Below are 24,835 nucleotides of genomic sequence, written 5' to 3' on the forward strand. Positions count from 1 at the left end.
GCCCCACATTAATGAATAGTAACTTATCATCTTGCCAGTTCCTGCTTCTAACATCTTCTTGTTATTCCCAAAGCAGCCTGAGTTCAAAATACTCTCATCTTCATGGGCTCTGAGATTCCAGCACCATCTAGCAAGCACAAGGAAAACTGCCCCATGTTTCTGTTCTCAGCAGAGTTCTAAAGAACTCTCATGATACTGCTGTGCAAGGTGGTGAACACAGGATCAAAAGGTTGTGTCCCAAAGAGTTTACAGTTGAGGTGGGAGACAAAAGACAGATGCAAACAGACACAAGGTAAGTAAATATAGAGAAACTACCAGCAGGAAATATACATTCTCAGACCAGTTTTGGGAGTTGAAATACCACGGAAGGATGGAGTTGTTTGTGACTATAGGAACACCCTGGGGCTTCAGAGGTCTCTTCCAACCCCATACATTCTGTGATTCTCTTATTATGTGATAAAAAGAACATACAACAACAACTAATGATTAGTGAGTAGTATGAGCTGTGGCCTAGATGGTATAATCTGCAAATATCCCATTGAAGCACAGTGGGAACTAAGCATAACTTCTTATCTCAGTGAATTAAGTGGTAGTTGAAGCTACTCTTAGCCCAGAGTAGGAGGTGGAAAAAGAGATTCTACCTGGCAAAGTCAACCCCAGGAATTTTCATGATGGGGGACGTGGGAGAAGATATTGTGGGCACCAGTTCAGTACTGCAGTTGAGAGGAGACAATGTCCTATAACGCATCTCTATCATAATCTGGGGGTTCAAAGTTGCAGAAGATTAAACAAAGGTCAAAACACCATAAAGTAATCTTCTCACTAATTCTCACTGCTGCACACCCACATGCATTGGCCTATTGATGGCAGTAAATTGCTCTCTGAGAGAGCAGAAAGAAGCAGGACAGACTCCTGCAGAGTCTGCAGAACTGAGCAGCTCTTAGAGAATACTGGTTACAAATCTGATTCAGTGGGTAAAGTCAGGAGTGATGCTAAGAAAGAGACCACACATGCTGGTGTACATGTGCTGAAAGAGAGTGCCCAGAGTAATCAGGAGAAAGCACATTCCACTGCACATACATATAGGAGTGATGGTGGGCTGTTGGGAGTGCAGAGAGGACAAGCTGAGCAGTTGCCCCTATTCAGGCTCCCAGGTCTGCAAGCTCTCCAGACAGCATGTGCCCTGTCCAAGACATGACTCTGGTCTGAAGAGCAGCTCTGGAGCTGCCAGCAGCTGGTTATGTTGATATACCCAGTGTGACACACATGTGATCTATGCAGGCCCAGAATGTGCTAGCACACTATCTCCGTGGTCTGGTAGAAAGGCAAACCTCAAGAGACCATTTTTCTAAGTACACACCTTTCTGCAGCCTTCCTCTGAAGATTTCTCCCAGCACCTTCACCTGGCAGAGGCCCTATGGATACTTTCTGCAGCCCCTCTCCTTCACAAAGGACCCTGCTTGTGCAGACTCCCCTGCTGTGCTGGTTTTATCTTGTACCCAGCTTCACAGCATAAAAAATGCTTCTGTTCCTGAGGCTCTTTGTTACCAGAGCCATTCACATATTCCTCTGGGTAAACAGCCTGCTGACAATTTGGCCTTCCAGGAATACTGAGCAATAATATGTTGCTTCTGCCTAATAATTGCAGAGCACTTTGTAAGCATTAGTGAATCAGGCCTTACAGCTGCTGTTTTCCCCTTAGTTCTTGCTAGCCTTAAGTGATGAAGCAGGCCCAGAGCTGTTCAGTAATTTAGCTGTAGGTCACACAGGAGAGGGTGAACTATGACTGCTAATCAAGCCTGGGATTGCTGAGCATCAGCCTGAGAGGCAATGCCATGTTGCATCCCAAACAATTCTTTGAAATGACTGCGACATTTCTCCTTTTTGATAGGCAATGTGTGCACCCAAGGTGGGGGCATAGAATCGTCCAGCAGCAGAAGTCCTGCATCCTTCCTGCATCCTGAGGACCCAAGGTCAAGTCCAGACAGTCTAAGTAGACAGAACTCATATGCTTTTTCATGTCCAAACTGATTCTGCCCCTTTCTAACAGAGACAACCACTATGGTCAAGGCAGATCAACTGTCCCTGGCTAACATTTGACAACTCTTCTATCCAAATTTTGCATGTGGTTTCCCAAATATTCAGCTGGAAGAAAGAATGAAGTTATTTACTTTGTGCTCTCAGCTTTGGAAGTGTCAAACGGCTCCCAGTGTTTGAAGAAGCTTTATTTCTGGATAGTTCTGTCAAAAAGATTAACAAAGCACTCTTTCATTTATTCCCTTTTGCACCATGGTTTTGTAGAATAGAAAACCTCCGGAGTGTCTTCAGTTTTACCCTAAATGAAACCCAGAAAAAATTCTTGTGAAACTGGAATTCAATCAGATTGTCCATTTTTCCTCGCTGGATAAAAACCCAACAGATAATAATAAAATATTCCTTACATCCTGTGTCTTGTTGTCTCTGTTGAATATCTGTTCCCCCCAAAAAATGTCCAAAGCAGACAGCACCTAAAATGTTTCTGTTTTCCACCCCTGCCTACTAAGTAAATACCAATTCTGGCAATTTCAGAGGTAATTTCATCTGAAAAAAAAACCAAAACAAAACTAGTCTTTTCACATGGGTAAGGCCAAGTTCATCACAGTAATGCAAGGAATAAGTAGAAATGACAATGTGCTAAGTGGAATCAGATCTTAGAAGTCACACCAAGGATACTTAGAAAGGAATATCTATGTGTTCAAGGCACAGCAAAAACACAGATTATGATGTAGAAACAATTAAGCACTGGTGCAAAAGACCCTCTGCTTGGTGAGCTGCTATCAGAATCAATCTGCAGACTCTTAGGTTGTCCTAGTTGTGGCATTTCTCTGAAGTAAGAGACTTCTGCCAGTGTTTCCTGCCTACTAAGGGGCCCATGCTGGGCACACTCAGTTACAACTCAGGGGCTCAGGTGGCAAGTGCACCCTGCCAAATCACCTCAGCTGGATGTGTCTGGCTGCAGGCACGTATTGCCCACTTCAACAAAAATCTTCTGGGCATTCCTATTCAGGGGATAAGGCAGGAGTTGGGAGCTGGGTCTATCCCTGTCTAGAGAGCTCTTTTGCGAGAAGGACTTGGAATGCACTTGTAGAAGGGATTTTTGACTCTGAAGCTGCATGTATGAATGTGGAAAAGCTTATGAAAAAACAACTTCAAAATCTGTGCCATATGCCTGTGCTTACACTCTTCATTAGAAGATGCTCCTGTTGCTGAACTGGACATGAGGCTAAGATTTACATATAGTGCTAAAAATTAATCCCTGCCATGGCCGCATAAATGGCAGCCTAAAAATTTCATAACAGGCAAACCTTGCTATAACAGATTGAAAAATGAGCATCCTAGGATGTAAAGAAATTTCTTCTTTTGTTGAGGAATAATGGGACAGCTGCTTCAAACTCATATTTAGGGCAATACAATTATTTTTTAGCAGGAGATTTGAAATTTTCAAACGTAAAATGAAATAGCCAGCACAAAAACTCACACATTGGGATTCAGAGACATGAATTCTAGGGTCATTTTGGGACATTAATTCTAGGTTGCTATCAACATATTTCAACATTCTCCAAAAGGAAAAAACTAACAAAGGCAGGGCACGCAAACTAGTTTTAAGAAGTTGTATTAGATGTGAGTTGGCAGAGAGAAACCCACGGCCATGCAAAAACAAGCTTACTCTGTGCTACTCACTCTGTCCCATATGGGGAGAAATTTAAATTGGCCCTCTCCCAATCCAAATTGAAATCTGTAGGGGAGCATTTTGGGGATGAGAATCTGGAAGCTGTGGAATAAAGCAGAGTATTTTGTTCTGTGTCTAGTTGACCCATCTGGGACAAAGAAAGTGTGAGAACAAGGACCAGGCCTGAATTCCTGCTGATGCCAAGCAGGAAAATGATCTCTCATTTTCAGGCCCATGGTGTGCTACAGGTGCAGGGAATATGACAATGAGGTCATATGAGTAGGCTGACCCTGCTTCATTTTATAGTTTAACATGGAGCACCAGATCCAGCTGTGACTGCACCAGCTGCTATTGCTAACATTTCTTTTCAAACCTGGCCTCATTAGAAATAAAAATAATACTAATGAATCACTGAACTTCTGAGGCAATTGGTTATAATTTGACTAGAAAAAGAAATTGCCACCTACTATTTACCTTAACTAAAGTCCATGAAACAATCCGCCCATCCGAGGAGACAGAGAAGAAGTTGGAATTGTTGTCCATGTCATCCTTCTGCCACTTGACCTTAAAACAAGAAGAAACAAGAAGACAGTCCCAGTCAGCACAGGGCATTCAGTATCAGCAGGACAGAGTCCCATGACCTCAGCAAGGTCTTCTGAAATCCTTCCTAAAGAGCAGCTGGTTTGCACCCCAGAGGTTTGCTGGTGTGAACACTTATCTCCACCAGCAGTTTTAGAATTGTCCCAAGCACTCTAGTCAGCCACTTTCCTGCAGGATGCTCCAGCAAGGGAGTAAAGCCCCTCACCTGGAAACTCTGCACCTATCCATGGTCACTGGAGCATTGCCATCAAGGATGGGCCTTGTGAGGTGTCTGAGCTATGCCCCAGACATCTACACTGTGGCATAACGTCATCTCAAAAAACCCTAAGACATCTGCAAATGCCAGTGGTGCCACACAAAGGTCCCTCAAAGGATTAACCTTGCCTTTTACATTAGACTAATTATATTACTCCAAGTGCAGTGCCATATGGCTACCCTTCAGCCAGACAACCTACAATTAGCCTTCTGCCCCTGTGTGGGGTGCAGGCCAGACCTTGTGTGACAAGGGTCCTTGGGGCACTTCTGTTCTAGGGAGATGAAAACTTCTCCTTTAAAATTGAAATCCTCCCTATACCTTCAGGTCTGCATCTGTCTGCCTGGTAAGGAGATTTGCCTTTTGACTGTGACAGCTCAGCAGGAGAGATTAGAACTCAGATAAATGGCTTACAGTTTAGAAGAGACATTTCAGTTAGACCAAAAGCATTAAGAACACTCGATTTTCAGATCTGGGAATTCAATCAGACTGAAGTGAAAAGAATGACTTGTCACTGGGTCTGTCAGCACACACTCCTGTTGGCATCTGTCAGATCAGGATGGGGACAAGCATTTTAGAAGGTTCTGAGAAGCTTTTCAAAGGTATAGCTGTTCCTGTCCAAGCAGTGGAGCAGATAAAGCTCCCTAAACATCATCCCATAAACATGATAAATGGGTTTGATCATCCCAGAGCTCACCAGACACTCTATCCATGACCACTTATGTAATTCATACCTCGTCCAGAAAACAAACAGCATTCTCAATACTTTAATTACACAGATTGGATGTTCCTGTGACAGGTCCTTGGGAAAAAAACTGTTAATTCTCTTTTGTAAAATTGTTTATACTGTGAGGTTCTTTGGAGCATGAAAATTAAGCAAGAGACTCAGCAAAGGATAGTTAACCCTCCATTGAACAGGTTTTCTTCCTTTTCTGAGGAAGGAAAAATAGAATGTAAAAGGAAGCCATTTGAGAATACCTAAAAATGCCATTTTTATGCCTATAAGACACAACTGAAGAGCCTTGAGTGGTATATATCATTGAGTATCCCTCCACAAGTGAAATTTTAAGTCTCTGTGTGGAACTGCTTCTATTATCTGACATTAAACTAATGGCATAATTCAATATGACCCAGAATAAAATGATTGATGATTAAAAAGCAGATTCAACAGAAAAGTGATTGCAAAGTCTAACCCATTGTGGACCAAATGGGTTGGATATATCTATTCCAAGAACATCTCCCTGCAATCATGAACTACTGCTGACAGTGATCATCACCAGCAGCTGCTTCAGATGAAGGAGCTGGTGTAGTGAGGAGTTTTAATTCAAGGTGAGAAAGGCAGAGCTCAGGGACACTGGTTAAAAAAACATGTCCAATATGCCTCATGCTGAGCACAGAAAAAGTGTCAGTTTTTTTGAATCAAAAGATTTTTAAAATGTCACTCTAAAATGGTCTGACAGTAAAATGGTTTTATGTCTATGTCCAACACAGTTCTCTTCTAATTCAAGTTCCTTCTCTCCAGCTTGCTTTCCCAAATATTTGAGAAAAAAACTTTGCAGATCATCAGCTCAGTGGTAAATACATGGATGAAGGTTCAGCAGCAGGTTCCATCATTCTCTGCAGACACAACTTCTGAGTCCTGATGTCTACACTAACACAGAGAGTTGCAAGAACCTCATCTGGAGGTGACCAAATAACGTAAGAGCTACCAAGTTTATGGGGAATTTTCCTAATTCCTTTCAGCATTTCCAAAGCAAAGAGCTTTACCCCAGGGTTTGCCCACTGTAAATACCCTCTCTCTGATGGAGATCTATTCAAGTTTTCTACTATTATTTAGGTGTCATAGCTCTTCATCCATTACACGGATAGGTGGGGTCACCACCCCCAAAAATCAAGTAGGCTGATTTGCTTGAGGTGTTCATGCTCCTCTATTCAAAGCAGTCAACAGCACTTGAATTAGGCTTGAAAAACAGCCTCTTGGAGACACCAGGCTCTGCCCCCAGATGACTATTAGCAACTCTCAATGATGGTAGCTTGAATTTCAGAAAACAGAAATTGGCACTTAATACTTTCAATTTTCCTTCAACACCTCTGACACCATAATCGTGTTTGTGATCTTTTTCCTCCTGATCTCTGAATCCCATAAATGCTTATTAGAGTAATTAGCCCTCATGATACTGCAATCAAATCGGGCATCTGCTCAGAACTGGCCTTTTCTCTGCTCCCAGAGGCTTGTCAACATGGCACAGCCTCCTGTCATTAGCAGTATCCATGCTGTGAGGGGTGGAGCATTTAAGGAGAGAACCAAGCAACTGTCTGCACAGTGGTAAGAAGTTAATAGTTCCCCTGAAGCATGTTATAATCAGCCAAGGATTCTGCCTGTGTGAAACTATTTAGAGTAAAAGTTCAACTATGATACAATCAGAGTGAAGAAGCACATGAAAAAGAACAGTGTGTGTAAACAGCAAAAAGGAGCCAAACAAAAAGCAATAAGCATTTTCTGTCCCTGTTCATGATAGGAGCTGTAGAAAAAGCAAGCCATTTTTTAGTGATCTTTAACCTGACTCTTTTTGCAGTGCAAAATTAGTGTGTGAAATCCCTTGATGTAAAAACAGCCTACCACTTTTTATTTTGATTTCTTAAAGCTCATTTATTTATGAAGAAGTTGAGACTATTCAAAATCTTATTTAATATACAGAAATATAAATATTAAGAGCTCATGTTCATTACTATGTAGAGCAGGTTAGCAGGGTGATAATCCATTCATTTCTAGCAAGAGAATACTATCATTTTTATCTGTGGCAGCTGGTAATGGCTCCTGTCCAGCAGGAGATTAGACCATTTATCCAATCTGATTTGAAAACGCCCATGTTTCTGATGTCATTCCTATGAAATAAATAATGCTTGATCCCTTTTCATGAGACACAGGCTGTTAGTCACTTGCACTGACAGAATACAACTGGTCAAAATCACCCTGGCCAGGAGGCTGGAGAGTGGTGCAGGCACCAGCTACTGCAAACACAGATCTGGCTAGCTTTTGGCTTGCCAAAATTCAGGTGTGGGGTGCCACACATGTACATTAACTGATGAGCAAGTCCTTCCCCTTCTTTTCCTATAATTATCCTTCAAGCAGTCCTTTGTCAGCATTGCAGTACCACGGTCCTGCTGATACCTGCCTTAAGTGAAATAAGGCAGATTTTTTTGTCATTCAGAGCCTGAAAAAACTAATAAAATCTGCCTGAGCTAGAGAAGAGGAAAGACAAGGACAAATCCCCATCCCCAGGTCACCCTAACAGCATAAAGTAAGACATTCAGATGATTTTGACATGCAAACCTCTCCTTGGGCTGCTGAGAAAAGTCCATGCTATTTTGACCTGGGGACAAATTCCTTCCAGTGCTAACCTGGCTATCAGCAGACTCCTAGGCAAAGCCATCATGGCAATGCAGGGTTTGGAAGGACTCAAAAAACATATCTATTCTCTTCTGAGGTGAAATCAGACACTCCCCTACAACTGGTGACAATTCACATAGGTTGGTCTCACAAGTCTCCAACAACAAGTACACAACAACCTCCCTGTAGATACACCTGTGCTTAACTGCCCTTATACAGAAGATTTCTGTTACCAAGAGTAAAGGCAATCCCAGTGGATGCAAAGAACAACAGTTTATTGCCCTTTTTGTAATAGTCTTCAAAAGGGCAAGAAAAGTTTGTGCCACTGTTCCTTCTCTTCTTCTCTCTCTCCAACTCAAATCAATTGCCTCAACTGTTGCTTCCAGGCCCTGTCTGTCTTCAGGACCCAAGCCTCATCAGTCCTGTTCTTCCTCTTCAGCCTGGTTCTGCAGCTGCAAACACATGGTACAGGACTAACCTGAGGCAGGAGTTCCAATCTACTCTCTCTTACATTCTTGCTAATTAATTAGAATGACACATATCTTTGTGTAACAGTATTGCACTGCTGATCACTGGTGGTGATCTGCTATGCTTCCCCTTGGGCACCCTGCTGCCTGAAGAGCCATCTCTTATTTCGTATCTGTGCATTTAATTTCCCCTCTCTAAATGCAGTATTTGCTCTTGTCTTTATTGAATTTCATCACATTGATTTTGGACCTTTCTTCCAATTTATCAAGATAATTTTGAACATAATCATGTCCTGCAAAGTGCCTTGTCCTCCCAGGGGGGCTTCCCTATTCTGTAATTTGAGTTGTTAATGAATGTATTGATCAAAAAAAGACCAGAAGTGACAGCTCACTTGCTGGAGAGCCTCACTTGAAGCACCCTCAGAGTCTGACAATGAGCTCTGTGTAACTGCTTGCTGAGCACACTGCCTGAACCACCTGAGCAGCCTCTTTATGGCTATTTTATCTAATTCATATTTCTCAGCTTTGGTTATACGTATATCGCTGTGTCAGCCTGGATCAAAAGCTTTAGTCAAGTCAAGATGGATTGAGATGATAACCTTGATTGCCTCTCCCTTATTCATGAGGCCCATTTCTCTGGAAAAAAAGGAAAAGAAATTATACTGGCTGGCTAATCTATTCTGGATAAATCCATGTTGGCTTCTCTGAATCACCTTATTAGCTAGACATTAAACAGTAGTGTTGCCACTTATTCAAGTGCTTTTCCAGACTTTGAAATTGCTCTGACTGGTCAGTAATGCCCTGAGTCCAATCCCATCATTTTTCTCCAGACGTTTTCCTGCTCCTTCAGGCCCTTTGAGATCTTTCCTCCTTTCCCTGGCCATGCCTGTGCTACAGGCCAGCATGCAGCCTGATGCACTGCATTTTTCCACCCCCTATGGCTGGCTTTGCATGCCTCTAGCTAGGTGAATTGTCCAGTTTCCTGAGCTCTGGTACTCTGTCTTTGCTGCTTCCTCTCCTGCATGTAAGGACAGGTCCTTTGAAGAAATAACCTGCAGATACCTTTTTGCCATACATTGGCTCTACAGCATCACTGAAAAAGTGTGTGGGGATGATGACAGTAGGCTATCATATTTCAGTGTGCACATGTCACAGGTACACAAATGAGCATGAGTCCACAGGTGACAGCAGAGTGGTGCTATCCCAACCCTGCCTCTGAGTCAAGGTGCTCACTCAGCTCAGGTGCTGTAAATGGGCTTGCACATAAAGACCAGCCTCTGCCTAAAATGCAGGATGGATGTAGCCCAAAAACTCTCAGAAATGTATGTAATGGCCTGAAATTTATCTGGTTGTTTCTTTAAGTACTCCAGGGAGCATTTAATCTGATCTTGCTGATGAGAAAGAACTTATTTAAATATTCTTTAACATATTCTTTCCTTATTCTCACCTATGATTTTTTCCTCTTCTTATATTAAGCAGACACTCACTGTAAGATTAAACAATACAACACCAAATATTTCATCCTTATTCATACCACTCTGTAGAAGCTGAAAGCTTGCTTTAATAAGTCTATATCTTTATGCCTTTAACTACTTATATGCTTCTCAAATATTTTCCCTTTTCCTTTTATGACCCAGGATAACCAGAGCTCACTTAACACATTCACTTCTTTTTAATAATTTATGTTTGTGCTTTTCCCTAATACTCAGCTTTAGACATGGCTTTGTTTCTGTGCCTCAAGCATTTCTTTGTAAGTCACTGCACTGTTGAGCTGCAGATGTAGCTGTACAAGCCCCTCTCACAGACTCTGCCACTCTGCCCAACCCAGCAGCTCAGGGATTTCACACATCTTCCTCCTTAGCTGAAGAGAGCCACAGACTTACAGAAGTCCACGTGGGTATCACAGAAGCACAAGTGCTTCCCAGCCCTGCTGTGCTCTCCTAGCCACCCTCTTTTGCCTATACCTCGGCCACACAAGGTAAGCAGTGGGATTCGGTCCCTTCTCCTTATATTCACACTGGCTAAAGACTTTTACTCCAGGCTTCCCACTGGCAAACATCTGCTCCTTGAGCAAGGGAATCAGCCTCCATTCTCTCTTGCTGTGCCTGACCTGGCAGCCAAGCACAGACACAAACCTGCTGTCCAAACCACATTTCCTGTGTCAGTATGCACAAGCCTGGGCCAAAGCAAAGTGCCAGAAGAGCTCTGGGGCTCTCTTGAGGTGGACAAGCTGAACATGTGCTGTGATTTAGCAATAGCACAAACTCTCATGGATGCAGTCTGGATGCATCTGTTGCACAATGGCCCAGCTCATCAGCTGGCAGAAGAACACTATGGATTCTTGCAGAAATAGATTAAGACAGACCAAACTCCAACCAGAAGCACCCATCTAAACCTAGGCATGTTAGTCCAACTGTGGGCACCTTTGATCTGTGTAGTGGACACTCTCCATTTCACAGTTAACCTGCATTTTAGTCTGCCTCAGCATCATGCTGAGAGCTCATGCTGAAGTGCAGATCTACAATAAACTACTCCACATTTTCTGAATTCCCCTGTGCTCTGGTGCAAATATTCTCCTGGACTACCTTACAGCAGTCTGATTTGAACTAAGAAACAGTTCTATTTCTTCACTCTGTCGCTCTCAGATGTGTTTCTTGTTGGTTCCTGACCGCAGCTTTCAGCAAAACAGTATCCAGAAACATCAAGTCATTACCAGAAAGATGAAATCTTTCACTTTCTTTTCCTGTCAATGACAAATTGCAGTTTTCTTGTTTATTCTCCTCTCTAGGTCACTTATCTATGCTGTTTGCCAAGGGATCTGCTGGTGTGAAAGCCTGCTTCTGCACTCAGCTTATCCAGAGTCCACTGACTTTATGTTTTGCTAGAGCAAACAGTTTGTCCCACCTTGCTGTGGAGACAAAGCATCTACAACAAAGTTCCCAAATGTCCTCCATCAAGGACATTTCCAGCTATTCTGCGTTTGTTGTTTATCATGTCTGACACAATAAGTGGACCTTGACATCTTGCAGAGGATCCTCTGCCAGCTACCACAAGTGAAGCCAAGGCCAGGTATCCTGAGGAGTGTAAGCAAAATGTAGGGCTGCTCTCCTGCAATCAGTCCCAAGAGACACCCCAAAATTAATCACTTGGCCATCTAGAAAGTACAAAGAACTTAACTCATAAGCAAAGTAACTCCAGCATCAGTTTTTATACACAGCAAGAGACAGGAAAAACAAGGTTTAGAAGTGAGGAACAGTGCAGTGTCTGGAGCCCCTTCCCAGTGCCAACTTGGATAGCAGTACAAGTCATCCTATGTAGAAGTGGGAGGAAGGAAGACAGAAAACTTCATTCCTCCACGGTTATTCCAAATAACCATGGTTATTTGGGATAAAAGCAAAAACTGAGCTTAGTCTTGATGACTCATTTTGACTCAAGGCAGTAATAAAGATTTTAAAGGGCTGTGATAACTTAGTGCAGCCTGGTCAAAGGCCAAAGCAGCCCAGACAGACTCTGCCTAAGCCTACACTTGGTGAAGAAAAAGCTCCTGGGTCCTGCTTGCATTTAGAGCATTATAGTATGACTGTGGAGAAGATTTAGCTGTGCTCTGGTTATCTGCAGGTGTGGACTTCCTGCCAAAGGTAACTGTGGGCAGGCAAGCAGGCAGGCAGGCAGGCAGGAACTGTAGTATTCCCAGCTGGTCCTTCAGTGAGGGGCACTAGAACCATGGAATCACCAGCATGCTCCTGCTGGAGCCACCATGGCAAGGTACAGCCTAAAGGGCTCCTGTCCTGTGACACACACTGAGCAAAAGAGATTGCTGGTCTCTATTTGCACTTTTTGCCATTTCTGTCTATTACCTGGGAAACAGACAGCATTTCTGCTGTGGAAATGCTGCTGTGAAAGCACAGTCCCTGTCCTCATCTGCACCCCTGGGCTCTAGAAAAATGCTGGTGTAAACAGAGTGAATCAAGCCACAATAGAAAAGGAGAAGCCATCCCAGAGATGAAGAATCAGGCCTGCCATATGGTGAGAGCTGGGCTGTCACTGTCACAGTCTTTGCACATCCAGGAACTTCACAGTAAAAAGAGTCCATGTGTTGAGGACTACCTCTCTGCCACTACCTGAGATACCTTCATGGGGAAGATGTTGGAGACTCTTTTAAAGGCAAAAGAGACTTTTCAGACCAGGAGGCTGATTCCTGCATGACGGCAAAATCAGACACCCCAGAAAGCCTCATCTGTGCCTCTTCCTCTTAGAATCATTTATTGTTTAAAGGAAGGCAAGTCACACATTGAACTACAAGTAAAACAGAAGCATTAAGTCTGTCCTTCTTTTGGGGACATATTAAAAAATAAACTGTAACTAGAAATTAAAAAAAACTAACTTTAAGGAGCGCAGGCAGATATATCTGACTCTGTAAGACCTGGTGAAATTCCATCTAGGGTACTTAAGGGAGCAGCTGAAGCAATTTCTGAATTTCATAGCAATTAGCCATGAAAACTAGAAGAGAGGAGAGGTCCTGGGGGGACAGGAACAGGGCAAAAATACCCTCAGGAAACACAAAACAAACCTGTCTTGAAGGATACGTTAAAGAGCAGTGGATGAGTCAGCCTAATGCTGAACTTTGAGAGCTGGAACAAAGTATTAAGTCATCTGTACATATGTACAGGATAAGAAAATAAGAATCAATGAATATGGTCTTCTCAAAAAAAGACCTGGTCAAAGAGAATTTATTTTCTTTCTTTTCAGGGTAACAAGTCTAAAAGAAAGAGCAGATTTGTTATCTCTAATTTTGTAAGGCTTTTGGCATTGTCCCTGCGATGTCTTCAGAAGAAAGATAAGGAATTACTGTGAAGTGGGCGAGTGCTTCAAAATCAATTCCCAAGAGTTTGGACAGTGATTTTTTGACTGGATGGAAGAATATCTAGATGTTCGTCTAGATGCTCTAGATGACTCCCACAAGAGACTATCCTTGTTACTTTTAACTTTATTTAGCCTTATTCTTTATCTTTTGTTTAGCCTCTGCTCTAGGTAGCCTCTCCAAGGCATCAGGTTCAGTTCTATACAATATTTTCATTAGTTAGTTGCATATTGAATTGCAAAACACACAGAGCATTTGCAGATGGTACAATTGAAAGACATTGAATTCCATTAGGAAAAGGACTCACAGTTATCTTGAAAAACCGGAGGAGTAATCTGAAAATAATAAGGCGAAACATGATAAAGACAAGGGCAGAGGGACAGAGCCAGGAAGAAGAAAGCATTAAATGTGTAGAAATTAGGGGATTTCTGGGTAAGTGACAGTAGTGCAGAAAAGCATCAGTGACTGGTGAGGGCATCAGCAGAGTGATACTGCTGGAGTGGCACAGGAATATTTTCACATGTATTAAGAAGTGTGCACCATGTAAGACACAGGAGGCAATCACTCTGTTAGAACCAGTGAAGACAGCTAGACTGCCCAGTCTCAATTTGAAGAAAACACTTCAAGAATGATAACACAACATCTGTGAGGGCATGATGAGAAAAACAAGACACTCTCGAGGCCTCTGACACCTCTCATTTCTGCAGTTCTCAAACAGTTTCCCAGTTCCAGAAACAAAGGTTGTTTTATTTTAAATTCAGTCTCACCTCTCACATGTTTACTGTATGTCATGTTCATATTGTGACTGCTTTGTTCACTGCAATAGATGAGACTGCTTTGTATAGCAAACAAGTCTTTTGAGTGTGAGTAAAAGCTGATGAGGAGACATAAATGAAAATTACTTTTTACTTAAAAATAAATCCATTGAAAAATGTTCCTATCTTAAAATCTCGTTTTTCTTTTAAATACAAATGTTTCAGCTATGACAGGAATCTGCAGATAAGGGAGCTGCAAAGCAAAGGAGGGTTTTCAGTACTATTCAGTCTTTTGTCGAAAAATTTGTCGACATTTTACTATTAAATCATGCAACAAAACAGAATGGATCAGTTCAATTTGCTTAGGAAGTAAACTTGCCTCCATGACAGCAGCCATTGAAGAGTTAAGGTCTGTAAGTAGTAACTCCTTCTAAGGTGAGTCAGTAATATTTAAATATTTAGCTGTGGTGTTTGCCTTAGAAAGGAAATGGCTTAGACATCTGATGAATATCAAAGTGTTCAAAGATTCCAATGCCTCTCAGTCAGTTTGGGCTTCCCGCATTTAGCTTACATAATTAATGAGCAACTCCAACCTAAAGGACTCCCTGCCATCCCATCTGTAGCAGAGGCAGGGATTTACTTAGATGTCTCCTTACTTTATCCACTGTATGTTTGTGATAATGGACATGGCAGTCAGGAGAATCTGAGTGGCTGACGGCTTTGGTAACAATAAATAGGTACTAAAATAAAGTCAGGTGTTTCATCTAAAAAGAAACCAGGTAGCAACCAAGGCAGCCAGCTTGGCAGGATCATATGTCACCAAGCAAGGCTCCAGGAGGAAGAACTCTTTCAGAATACCTGTAATAATGAAAATAATCTCAAAACCCTCTGAAACAGAAGACACAGCCCAGCACTGCCTGGATGCTCCAGGAGCAGCCCTCAGTCCAGGCTGTCAGGCACCTGCGTCATGGGTATGAGGCTAGATGATGACTTTATTTATGGGTACTACCAAATACTGAACCTGTCTGGTGTAATATAGTTTTCCTGGCTACAGGCAATACCAGGAACTTCCCATCTAGTAATTCTCCAAATTATTTATCTTCTTCTAGCAGCATATGGCGACTTACATGTTTTACTACAAGCATTTTCAGAGTTTTCTCCTCCAAAATCCTTTAAAACTTCCCGATAGCTGAGGGAAAACAACCAGATGAGCTCAACAGCAATGAGGAAACACTCTAAGATAAAGTCCTATATCATATTTAGTCCCATAAAAAACTCATCTTTAGAAGAATACTGCTCTCCTACACCTAGATCAAGTGCCCTCCACCTTGACAGGATCTCCCTGGGATACCGAGGACCAGGTTCCATCTCTTCAGCACAAGTGAACTCAAGGCTGCAAGTTTGGCCAAGAGGAGCAAGGAATCAGGCCTACTGCATTAGACATCCACAAATTTGGGGTACAGAAAAAGGGTAGCAAAACCTTTCCTACTAAAGAGCACATGTGGTGGTAGTGGGAAGGACTCAAGTAAGCAGAGAGCACAGACATGGGAGCGCCATTGAAACAGGGCAAAGGCCCAGCCTGAGGCTTGTGCACTACTCATGCTTCAGAGACTCAGATTTATCTGAAGGAAGCAGAGCTCAGTTATAAATAGCACTGGATAAGGCTGGCCCTACTTTCAGTTTGTTTTCTTCCTGCTGAGATTTGGATGCTCTGCTTTGTACAGTGTTTCACCAGGAATATGTGTGCCTGTTCCCCTCACAGCACTGCCCAGTGAATTTATTAGGCTGGCATGAGGAGGGAGGAACCAGACTGTCACCTGCTTGTCCTGTCAGTGGCTGTGTTCCCATGTCAGACACAGCGTGCAGCTGAGCAAAGCATGCCAGAGGCCCACAAAGCTCAGGGGTATTTCATCAGTCACAATTCACAGCTCTTGGCTTCAACTCTAACTGTGTTCATGGTGCAAGATTCCCAATTTACAATAGACAAAATATGAAGTTTTTCACTCTGTGTGCATGAAAAACAGACACACAGGGCAGGCAATTTCACATCCAAACCCCCAAACTTGATGCATGATGTTGCTGCATCAGAAAGAGTGTCTGTAATATGCCTGACAGAAGGTTCCCATCACCACAGGATCAAATGGACTTGCAGCAGAGATGGGGAGCAACTCTCCTGGGGCTGCTGGATGCTGAGAGCCCTGGACACCACATCAAGCTGTGGCAGCTCACCACTGCCACTGGGGTGAGAGAAGGGTGGGAGTGACGGCCAGCCCCAACTCCCTGTATCTCGCTGTCAGCGTGACCTTGCCTGCACCATCCTTGCCTCTAACTCTGCCATTATCATTCTCTTATTTCATCCTCTTCAGAGCAGCATTCTGTTGTTTCTCAGGCTATACAAGAGCCATTAAGACTCATCAGTGTGTTTATATATACATTATAAAGCTGCAGAACAGAATTCAGATACAAGCAAACAAACAAATGCACTACAACTTCTCTGATATTTTAAACCTCAGGCTAACATCATCCAACATCTCAAGGCTTGAAGGGACTTTTAAATTTTATAAATGACATTTTCTTCACAAATTAACCCCAGTGCAACTAACAGGCAAAGAAAGTTTCTTGTATTTTGCTTGGAGCCACCAGAAGAGAAATAATCAACCTGAAAACCCACAGAAGGATGGTTTGGATCTTAAGTAAGAGGGTAAGAGTAGCATGAGAGAAAAATCTATTTAGCAAGGAACAGTGAGAGCAGAAGGCAGAAAATAAGTTCAGCATCTGAATGAAGTACATAGGAAAATGCAGCCTCAAAGCAAAAACAGTTCATTTTTTAGACAAATATTACATGATCTGCAATTGACACTTTCCTAGACAATTTCTAACCCAAAAGAATCCATGCCCAAGGCACAATTTTAAAATAACCATGAATAATTTCTGAATCTCCAGAAGACACAGTTAGACACAGTTAGATACCATCTCAAAAAGTATAACACCAAAGTTAAACTATTAGAGATTTTATTTATTATTCTCAAAGACATTTTAGGAATAAACATTTGGATGTTTACCTTTCCTAATCTACAGTGACTTAAAAAGTGTCCAACAGTTTTGGACAAGGTACAAGCAACACTGCAAAAGACTTTATCCAACGTTTCTGCCATAGGATTATCTTGCAATTTCCACCACTTCTACCATATATAAATGAGCCCAAAGTTTCCCGATGAATTTTTGTGGCTTAGCTTTTTAGCCTTTCTAAAAAGTGGTAGAAGCTAACTCTGTGGGAGGCAGAACTTTCTCCATTAGGGCTGTGCCTGTAGTGAGCTCTCACAGCAGCTGAGGACAACCAGAAAGCTGCTGATCTTGACCTGATTTCTACAGCAAGTATATGGCAACCCTTTTTGAGCACAGCCCTTCCTCCCCAGCACCCTCCAGAAGAGAACAGGGATACATCTGATGCTTGTCAGTCAAATGTCTCATAGTGCTGCAGTGAAGAATCCAGTGTCAGGTACTCAGCAGACAGGACAACTGCTGCTGCATCAGCCTGTTACTGCACATAGAATTCAGTGTGGGGAGCAGAACTGCAGCTAAAGACTGCTCCAACAAGGAAGCCTCTGACAGACTGAGATCTCTGGACCCCAAATGCATGCTCTCTGGTCCATGGATGTTTCTCTCACTGCTTCCTATTTCTATGGAGGTGCAGAATGAGTGAAGTGATCCTTCTGGTCTCTTTAGCTTCTGGGATGTGAGAAGTTAATTTTTGCAAAGTTAATTTTGCCCTGTTTGCAAAGGGCCAGGTATGCAAGGAACAGCTGGTGGCACAAAAAATGTAGTAGAAAGCTAGAGCTGAAGAGAAAGGTTCTCTGTGCAAACACTGAATTAACCAAACATAAGAAACACCTTTGTCTTGCGTTACTGAAGAGGTTCGGTGCTAAATAATTCTCACAATTAGGTTTCTGCCCCATTTTGCTTTCAGGCTAAATTCTTCCCCCTTTCTTGCGTTCAGATTCCTTGGCTTCAGTCTCTGTTGCTTTACTTTATTCTCCAGATTTCTGTTCCTCCTCCAGAGTTATCCCCTAGCAATATCATCACAGAGTTGAATGAGATTTTTTTCACTGAACTCTCCTCAGTGAATACCTATTTTGTGCTTCGTAGTGGAGGCAACAGAAGGGGTGTCAAAGCTGTTCTGAGACAGTTGATCTTTATTCTGACCTTGCTAGCAACTTCTGTCTTATATTTTTCTTGTATTTCCTTTGCATCAAACAAGTCACATGCCTGAAGGCAAAGGAACAAAATATTATGTGAAGCAGTAACATCTCAGAGGCAATGCAAGCAGAAAAATCTGTTTGTCTGACTGCAGATGACAGATTTAGGAGAACGTTCATCATCAGAAATGAAACAAGGTGCTGGTGTGACAGTGGATTATGAACAAAACCCTTTTTTTTTTTTTTTTCTCTTAAGTGCAGCAAATACGATCAGGTTCTCATAAAGACCTTTCTTTGTGGAACTGTGTGCAGAAGCACAGAATGGGGTAAAGAACAGCAGGCTGTGCTTACTTTAAAGGGATTTTCATTTACTTCTATCAGCAAAACAAGACTTCAGTTAGTCTGGGGTGGCTTCATATACTGCAAAAGTTTGGTGTAAATTTATTTAAGAACTTTGATTGGAACACAGAAAATAGAAAAATAGAAGGGATCCCACAATTATGGGGCAAAGTCCAGTGAACAATTTCAGGTGTGTTTTGTCAGGCTGGCACTTGAGATGGGAATTCTACAAGTTCTGCTGGAAAAGAATTCTGCAAGCTCCTTTTAGTTTCCTTTGGCTGTTTGCAGGCTATTACCATCTTGCCTTGACTTCTTTGTCCAAACCATAAGCATCACATCTAACCTGACTGTCGATTAGTGAAGAATTAGCCTGCAGTGACCAGCCCTTTCTCATTCCCATGAATGAATACAGGGCAGAAAATAATCCTCTCAGGATGCCATCTGAAGCTCCATGGTATCAGCTCCTCAGGGAGGCCAGACCAGCTTCAGTAAATCAACACTGAACAAAGTTGTGTTTCTAACCAGTGAGGTCTCCATAGCAATTCCAAGCCAGGCTCCATGTCCACACTGGCATGCCTGTGACAGCCAAGATTTGCTTGAAGCACAACCAAAAGAAATGTCCCATTTGCATATCTTAGGATCAATGCTCTGCAGTGAGAATTTTCCAGTACCTCTGATAGTGAGCAAGTACAATAAAAAATTATTTCCAACCCTCTGCAGCAGGATTGGCTCTGCACTAGTCTCAGCAGAAATAACATCCTTTTGGCTTGATGTGAAAGCAAAATAGACACACACAGTGAAAACAAATCTGTCAAATAAGATGTGTTTTAGGAAGGAGATTGAACAACAGAAACAAACCCTGACACATAGTTTTAGTTATCAATTCCTGATTCTGAACTATTCCAGTTTCCAAATAGTTCAAACCTAAAACACTTGGTATATCCCAGTGCAGAAAGGTAAGAGAAAAAGCACACTTCTCAGCTGTAAATAAGCCCTAATCATCTTTTAAAAGAAAGGAGAAAGAAAAAAATCTAAATCTAGAAAAAAGAGAGGCTCTATGCTGAAAGTCCCTTTCCAGAAAGGTGTCACTTCTTTCCAGAGAGCACAGCTCTTGTGGCTGCCAAAGTCTAGTCCAGTAGTTCCACATCAGCCAACCTCATTAACCTCCAGAGCCAAGCCCTGGGACTGAGCCATTGGCTCAAAAACATACACTGTTCAGGGACTTCCTCTGTAGGCCTACTCAGAGATGATAAGAGTGTGAAGATTTTGCTGACTTACTGAACATAATTTTGATTAAGGTGGGGTTTAGGTTAATGCCACATAGGTTTTTTTCCCAGCAGTACACAATAGGTTTGACACAGTTTTACAGGAGGTGACTCCTGTTAAGCTGGTGTTCACATTCAAAGGTAGAGGCCTGACCTGGGAGACCATTTCTAGTTCTATGATCCTGAGTTTTAGAAGTATTAACTACACTGTGCTGCATGCATAACTATTCATATGTCTATGTATGTGTTTATTCCTTTCTGTTTATTCTCCTTTGAGGATTTGGATCCTCACCAAGCAATTAGAAATGTGTAATTTAAAACAGGCTAGAATTTTCCATTATTTACAATGCAGTAGCACTTAACACATGGGAGATAATTGCCAAATCTATAAGAAACCATTGCTATGCTCTTTTAAAAACTGGGAAGTGGCATTACATAGACAAATTCTTTCTTAGGTAACAGAAGTAGAAAAATCGTATTATTTTATTTTGCTCTTAACAATGGGAACATTACATCAGCTTTGTTTCATGCAAACTACTGACATATTACTAAGTCACTGAAAATGAAACAGCACAAGAAAAGAGCTGTCAGTCTGCTTTACCCACCTCCCATTTTGTTTCCATTGTGAAAGGGTTGCATTGTTTCAAAAGAAAAAAGCCAGGCAGTCCAGAGAACAAAGATTCCTAATTGCTCAGGATAACATTGTTCACTTTTCCTACAAAAAAGAGGGGTTTTTTTGAGGGCTAGTATCTAGACAAAGATTAGGTCACAGACTAGTGAGGGATGGTGGGGGAGAATAGGGGATCTTTGAGCTAAATATGAGGAAGAAAAGCATCACTTTCTAGAATCATTTAATGCTGAATGAGGAATAACAATCCAATGTCTTAACCTAGAAGATAGTCCATGCTGCTTTTCATCACTGCTTTTCATTGAATGGAGTGAAAATATTTTGTAAACTTTAAGGTGATATTGACAAATGCTTACACTTCAAATCTTTCCAACAGAGGTATAAGCTCTTGGGATTGCTACACAATCACATAACTACTAACTTTGCTTGTTTTGTAGCAAGTTAAGAATTCTAAAGTTTAGTAAAAATATTGGTACTTTAATCACAGAATCATAGAATGGTTTGGGTTGGAAGGCTGGAACAAGACCATCTTGTTCCAACCTCCTTGCCAGGGACAGGGACACCTTCCACTAGACCAGATTGGTCAGAGAAATCTTCTTATTGCTAAAGAAAACCAGCAGTTATGATTCTCAGCACTCAACTGGTGGATATAAAGAAGCAGGAATTTTTTTACATATCTATCCATATCCATGGAATAGTTTCTTTCCTTTTCAGAGCTATCTTCCTAGAGCACCCAAGGATTTTTTTTCAGTTCTGAGTTCCACTGCTGTCAAGTGGTACACATAAACCTTTCTACAAAAATCCCACACACATTGCCTCCACTGCTGTATGTACCTGCTTCTGATCTGCAAGGAACAGGCTGCTAATAACACCCCTTCAGCATACAGTCCTTTACAATATCATCTGGGGCACAAGGGATCTGGGATTTTTGTGTTTCTAATGTGCAGTAACAGCTGCAACTTCCCATAGCATGCTGCAGCAAGATCATTAAAAACTTCACATAGGACTTACTATTTGCCCAGGCTTTTTTACTGGAAGCCTAAAGGGCAGTGGGAAAAGCTCTGAAGTTTTCTCCACGTGGGTGGAGGCTATTCTGTTAAATTGTTAGAAGAGCTACAAATATCTGCTAGAGGAAAAGCTTTGGACAGATAGGCAGGAAATACGAAATTCATGTCTTCTCAGAAATGTTACATTTGCACAAAATCTCTGTTTATAACAAGCAGAGGTCTAGCTCTTGGCATATTCCATATTCATCAGCAGTCCCATCAGGTTCCCCTGATTTCCTGGACTTTTTCTAGAAGATGCAATAACAAGGAGCCATGGTTGGGGGACAATCCATGCAAGGCATGTGCCAAAGTTCAAGGAACACTGGTGTGTGACTGTATCAACCAGCCTAAGTCAGATGACAGCCATAGTCACCACAACAACACCTTCAGCCCAGGCTAACAAACCAAACACACACCCCTGCACCTCAACAGGCTCACACAGACCACTTCTACTGCTAAGAGCAAGATCAAAAGCACATATACCTTCCAGTGCTTCAATCTGAGCACAGATTATGTTGCAGATGCAGCTAGTTAGCTGGATGTAGCAACATATTTACCCTGACCCTTCACAGTGCCATCCATCTGGTGGCTCTTTGTGACAGATGTCAGAGTGGCAGTAGTTTAAGAACATTACCTGCACACTATAGTTCTAAATTCACTAGAGTACTTCAAGGTCAACTAAAAGTCAATTACAAGGTAGTATGTCTTGACTCCTGCTGGCAGCCAGTTCCATAGGCAGCTGCCCCTGAACCTACCCTACCCAACAGAGCTCTCTTTTAGGCTGATATACTTGTTTTCATGCACTGCTCATTACTTGCTGCCCTGTGATTTTTTGTTTAGAACACAATTAGCATTGTATGCTGGTACATACAGAGGATATCAGTTCTTCTGCAAAAAGAAGTAAATTATAATAGTGAAAACTAAGGAGAAATAATTGTTTACAGCAAATTTTTGCTCACGTTTAGTGTTTGCTGAGGGCCAAGGATTCATGCAGTTGCTTTGTCTTCATGCATATTTCAAAATTAGCTTGAAATACAACCTAAACAATTGCATGTACTAAAACAGCACCTTTCCCCACACAGGGCTTTTCCAGCTGTGCCCAAACTCCATGCCATTCAAAGCCCAGTCACAGAAAAGGAAAAGCACCCTTACCTGCCACACTGGCTCTGTGTGTTTTCCTGACTTGGCACTACTCTTGTAGCTGGGCTGGGAGTTTGGCTTCTTCAGGTTGTAGATGGCCACGTTGCCATTGTAGAAGCCCACTGCCAGGAGGTGGGAGTGTTCACTGTGGAAGTCCAGGCACATGATGCCACTCTCACTGCTGAAGGAGTACTCTGGGAAGGAGGGGTTCTTCAGGGTGTACACCAGGAGCATGCCATGGCCCTGCTTCATGAAGTCATCTAAACAAGGAGATATCAGATCAGTTTCCAGGATCCTCAGCTACTGAAATGCAGAAACAGACAGCTCCCACCTATGCCTGAAACCTACCTGAATGCAAAGGAACCAGTCACAGAACCAAATGGTCATACTGGTGTGCCCACAACTTAACATCCTTTCCACCACTGATATGCCACCCCCAGGACATAGACTGAGAAACTAGTTTTAGTGTGCTTTTTTCCAAGGAGAGAGAGCTCCTTGGAGGAGAAGTGTGGAGGAAGGAAATAATTTTGTGGACATTTCTTTCCTTAGGCTAGGATTACACTTCTTTCTGTGGGCTAGGACTTCACTACACTGCAGACATGCAGGTTGAACCAAGGATAGCACCATTTTAACTTGATATTTCAGTCTTCACTACTTTAAAAAAAAAACCCCAACATTTCATTAATATATTTGTAAAGCATTATATCAATTGCCATTAGTCATAACTGGACAATGTAAAAGTCACTATAGCTTTATTTTCTATTTATGTCCAACATCTCCCTGCTTGGCACAGGAGGTCTTTTTTTATTCCAAGACTCTCCAATCTTTTTTCCTATTTACTTTTACCTTTCCTTTGTGCTGCCTGAAATTAGCTCTCCCTTTTCTCAGTAGGACCATCTTTCTTTTGTGTTTTTTCTTATCATGCCCTGGCTGTCTGTGCAATTCTTAGGGTATTTTGATAATGTGAAAAAACAATTTCCAAATTGTCTGAAAGGGAAAGAAAAGCTGTTGATGTAGATAAGCTCTCCAGAAACAAAAAAAGAACTTTGCTAATCTATGAAAACAATGCTGCTTCTGAAAGCATCCTAGCCATCCAGTGCTTTTTATTACTGCCAATGCCCACAGGCACACAGTATATGGGAAATAAATTTACTGCTTTCTGTGATTCAAGTACTCACTACACAGAGGACTGTTTCCAGAACAGTCCTCTCCTTTTAAAAGTGCTTCCTACCTTTCTTAACATTTTGTCCAACCTGCAGGATCAAGTCTTGGTAAATGTGTACTCCAATGATAACACTAACTTTAGAGAACTCTCCTTGCAGTAAACTGTTTCCAAGTCAGCATGCAGGTACAGACATTGTGTACTCCATGTTTAACAGGGCCACATAAAAGCATTCAAAGAACCAGTAGAGAAACACATATTAACAAAACTATTACTGCTGCTTTGAACTAGATGATCAAAATAGAATATTTTCACAGGTCTCTCTGTACTGAGGTCAGATGAGGAAAATAGCTTCTTTATTTTGCAGAAAAGTGAGATTCCAATACTGGCATTACTTTAAGCATATCTAACCCCAATTAATTTTTTTTTTTTTTTGATGAAGGGGAACCTTATTCTTAGAATTCTTGCTGAAAAAGAAGTGAACTTGCTTTCTTGATTTCCCAGTTCTTTTAATTCATAGCTCTTTTAATTCTTTGTTCTTAGCCAAGTAATGTAATTGAACTGATATTTAGTTGAGGTCCATGCATGTAAGGATGTATCTCTGCTCTCCTCAGAAGCAAAAACACTTGGAAAGGCTGTGGAAATAATCACCAGGAGTGACTCAGAGCAGAATTAAGTCAAATTGGTTGGATAGCCTTCGAATTCAACTTATTTCCTTCATGATCTTATTTCTCTTGCAGTGGGCTGACCAGCCAGATGTATTCCCAAAAGGTCCATAGCACACATTAATTTTCTATCTGCTAGCACGCTAAGTAGCAACTGAGAGCTGTCCCCATGTTCCATGCACAGATAGCAGAGCAGACACCTCTACAAGGGGTGATTCAGCCAGAGATCTAAATGGGGTTTTGGAGGTGGTTTTCTTCCCGGTGATCTCACAGGAAGACAGACTACCCACATTTCCCAGTTAGAGGTGATAGAGCAGGCCTTCATCAGGTGAAATCACTCAGCAGCTTCAGCCAGTCC

The 24,835-nt window shown here is 41.9% G+C and overlaps 1 protein-coding gene across 2 annotated transcripts in view; it reads right to left on the reverse strand.

Moving 5' to 3' along the window:
• The window catches only part of DNAI1 (dynein axonemal intermediate chain 1), a 139,178-nt gene that overhangs the window by 53,476 nt on the left and 60,867 nt on the right, over window positions 1-24,835 (reverse strand). The window contains exons 13-14 of one of the 2 annotated variants that reach the window (XM_079329917.1): window positions 22,663-22,910; window positions 4,184-4,273 (exon numbers count right to left, since the gene is read on the reverse strand). In XM_079329917.1, coding sequence (XP_079186043.1) covers window positions 4,184-4,273; window positions 22,663-22,910 — 338 coding nt within the window. The remainder of the gene's footprint in view (window positions 1-4,183; window positions 4,274-22,662; window positions 22,911-24,835) is intronic. The other variant, XM_079329918.1, reaches the window with a different exon arrangement.

This window comes from Erithacus rubecula (genome assembly GCF_903797595.1).
Source record: "Erithacus rubecula genome assembly, chromosome: Z".
NCBI classification, from domain to species: domain Eukaryota; kingdom Metazoa; phylum Chordata; class Aves; order Passeriformes; family Muscicapidae; genus Erithacus; species Erithacus rubecula.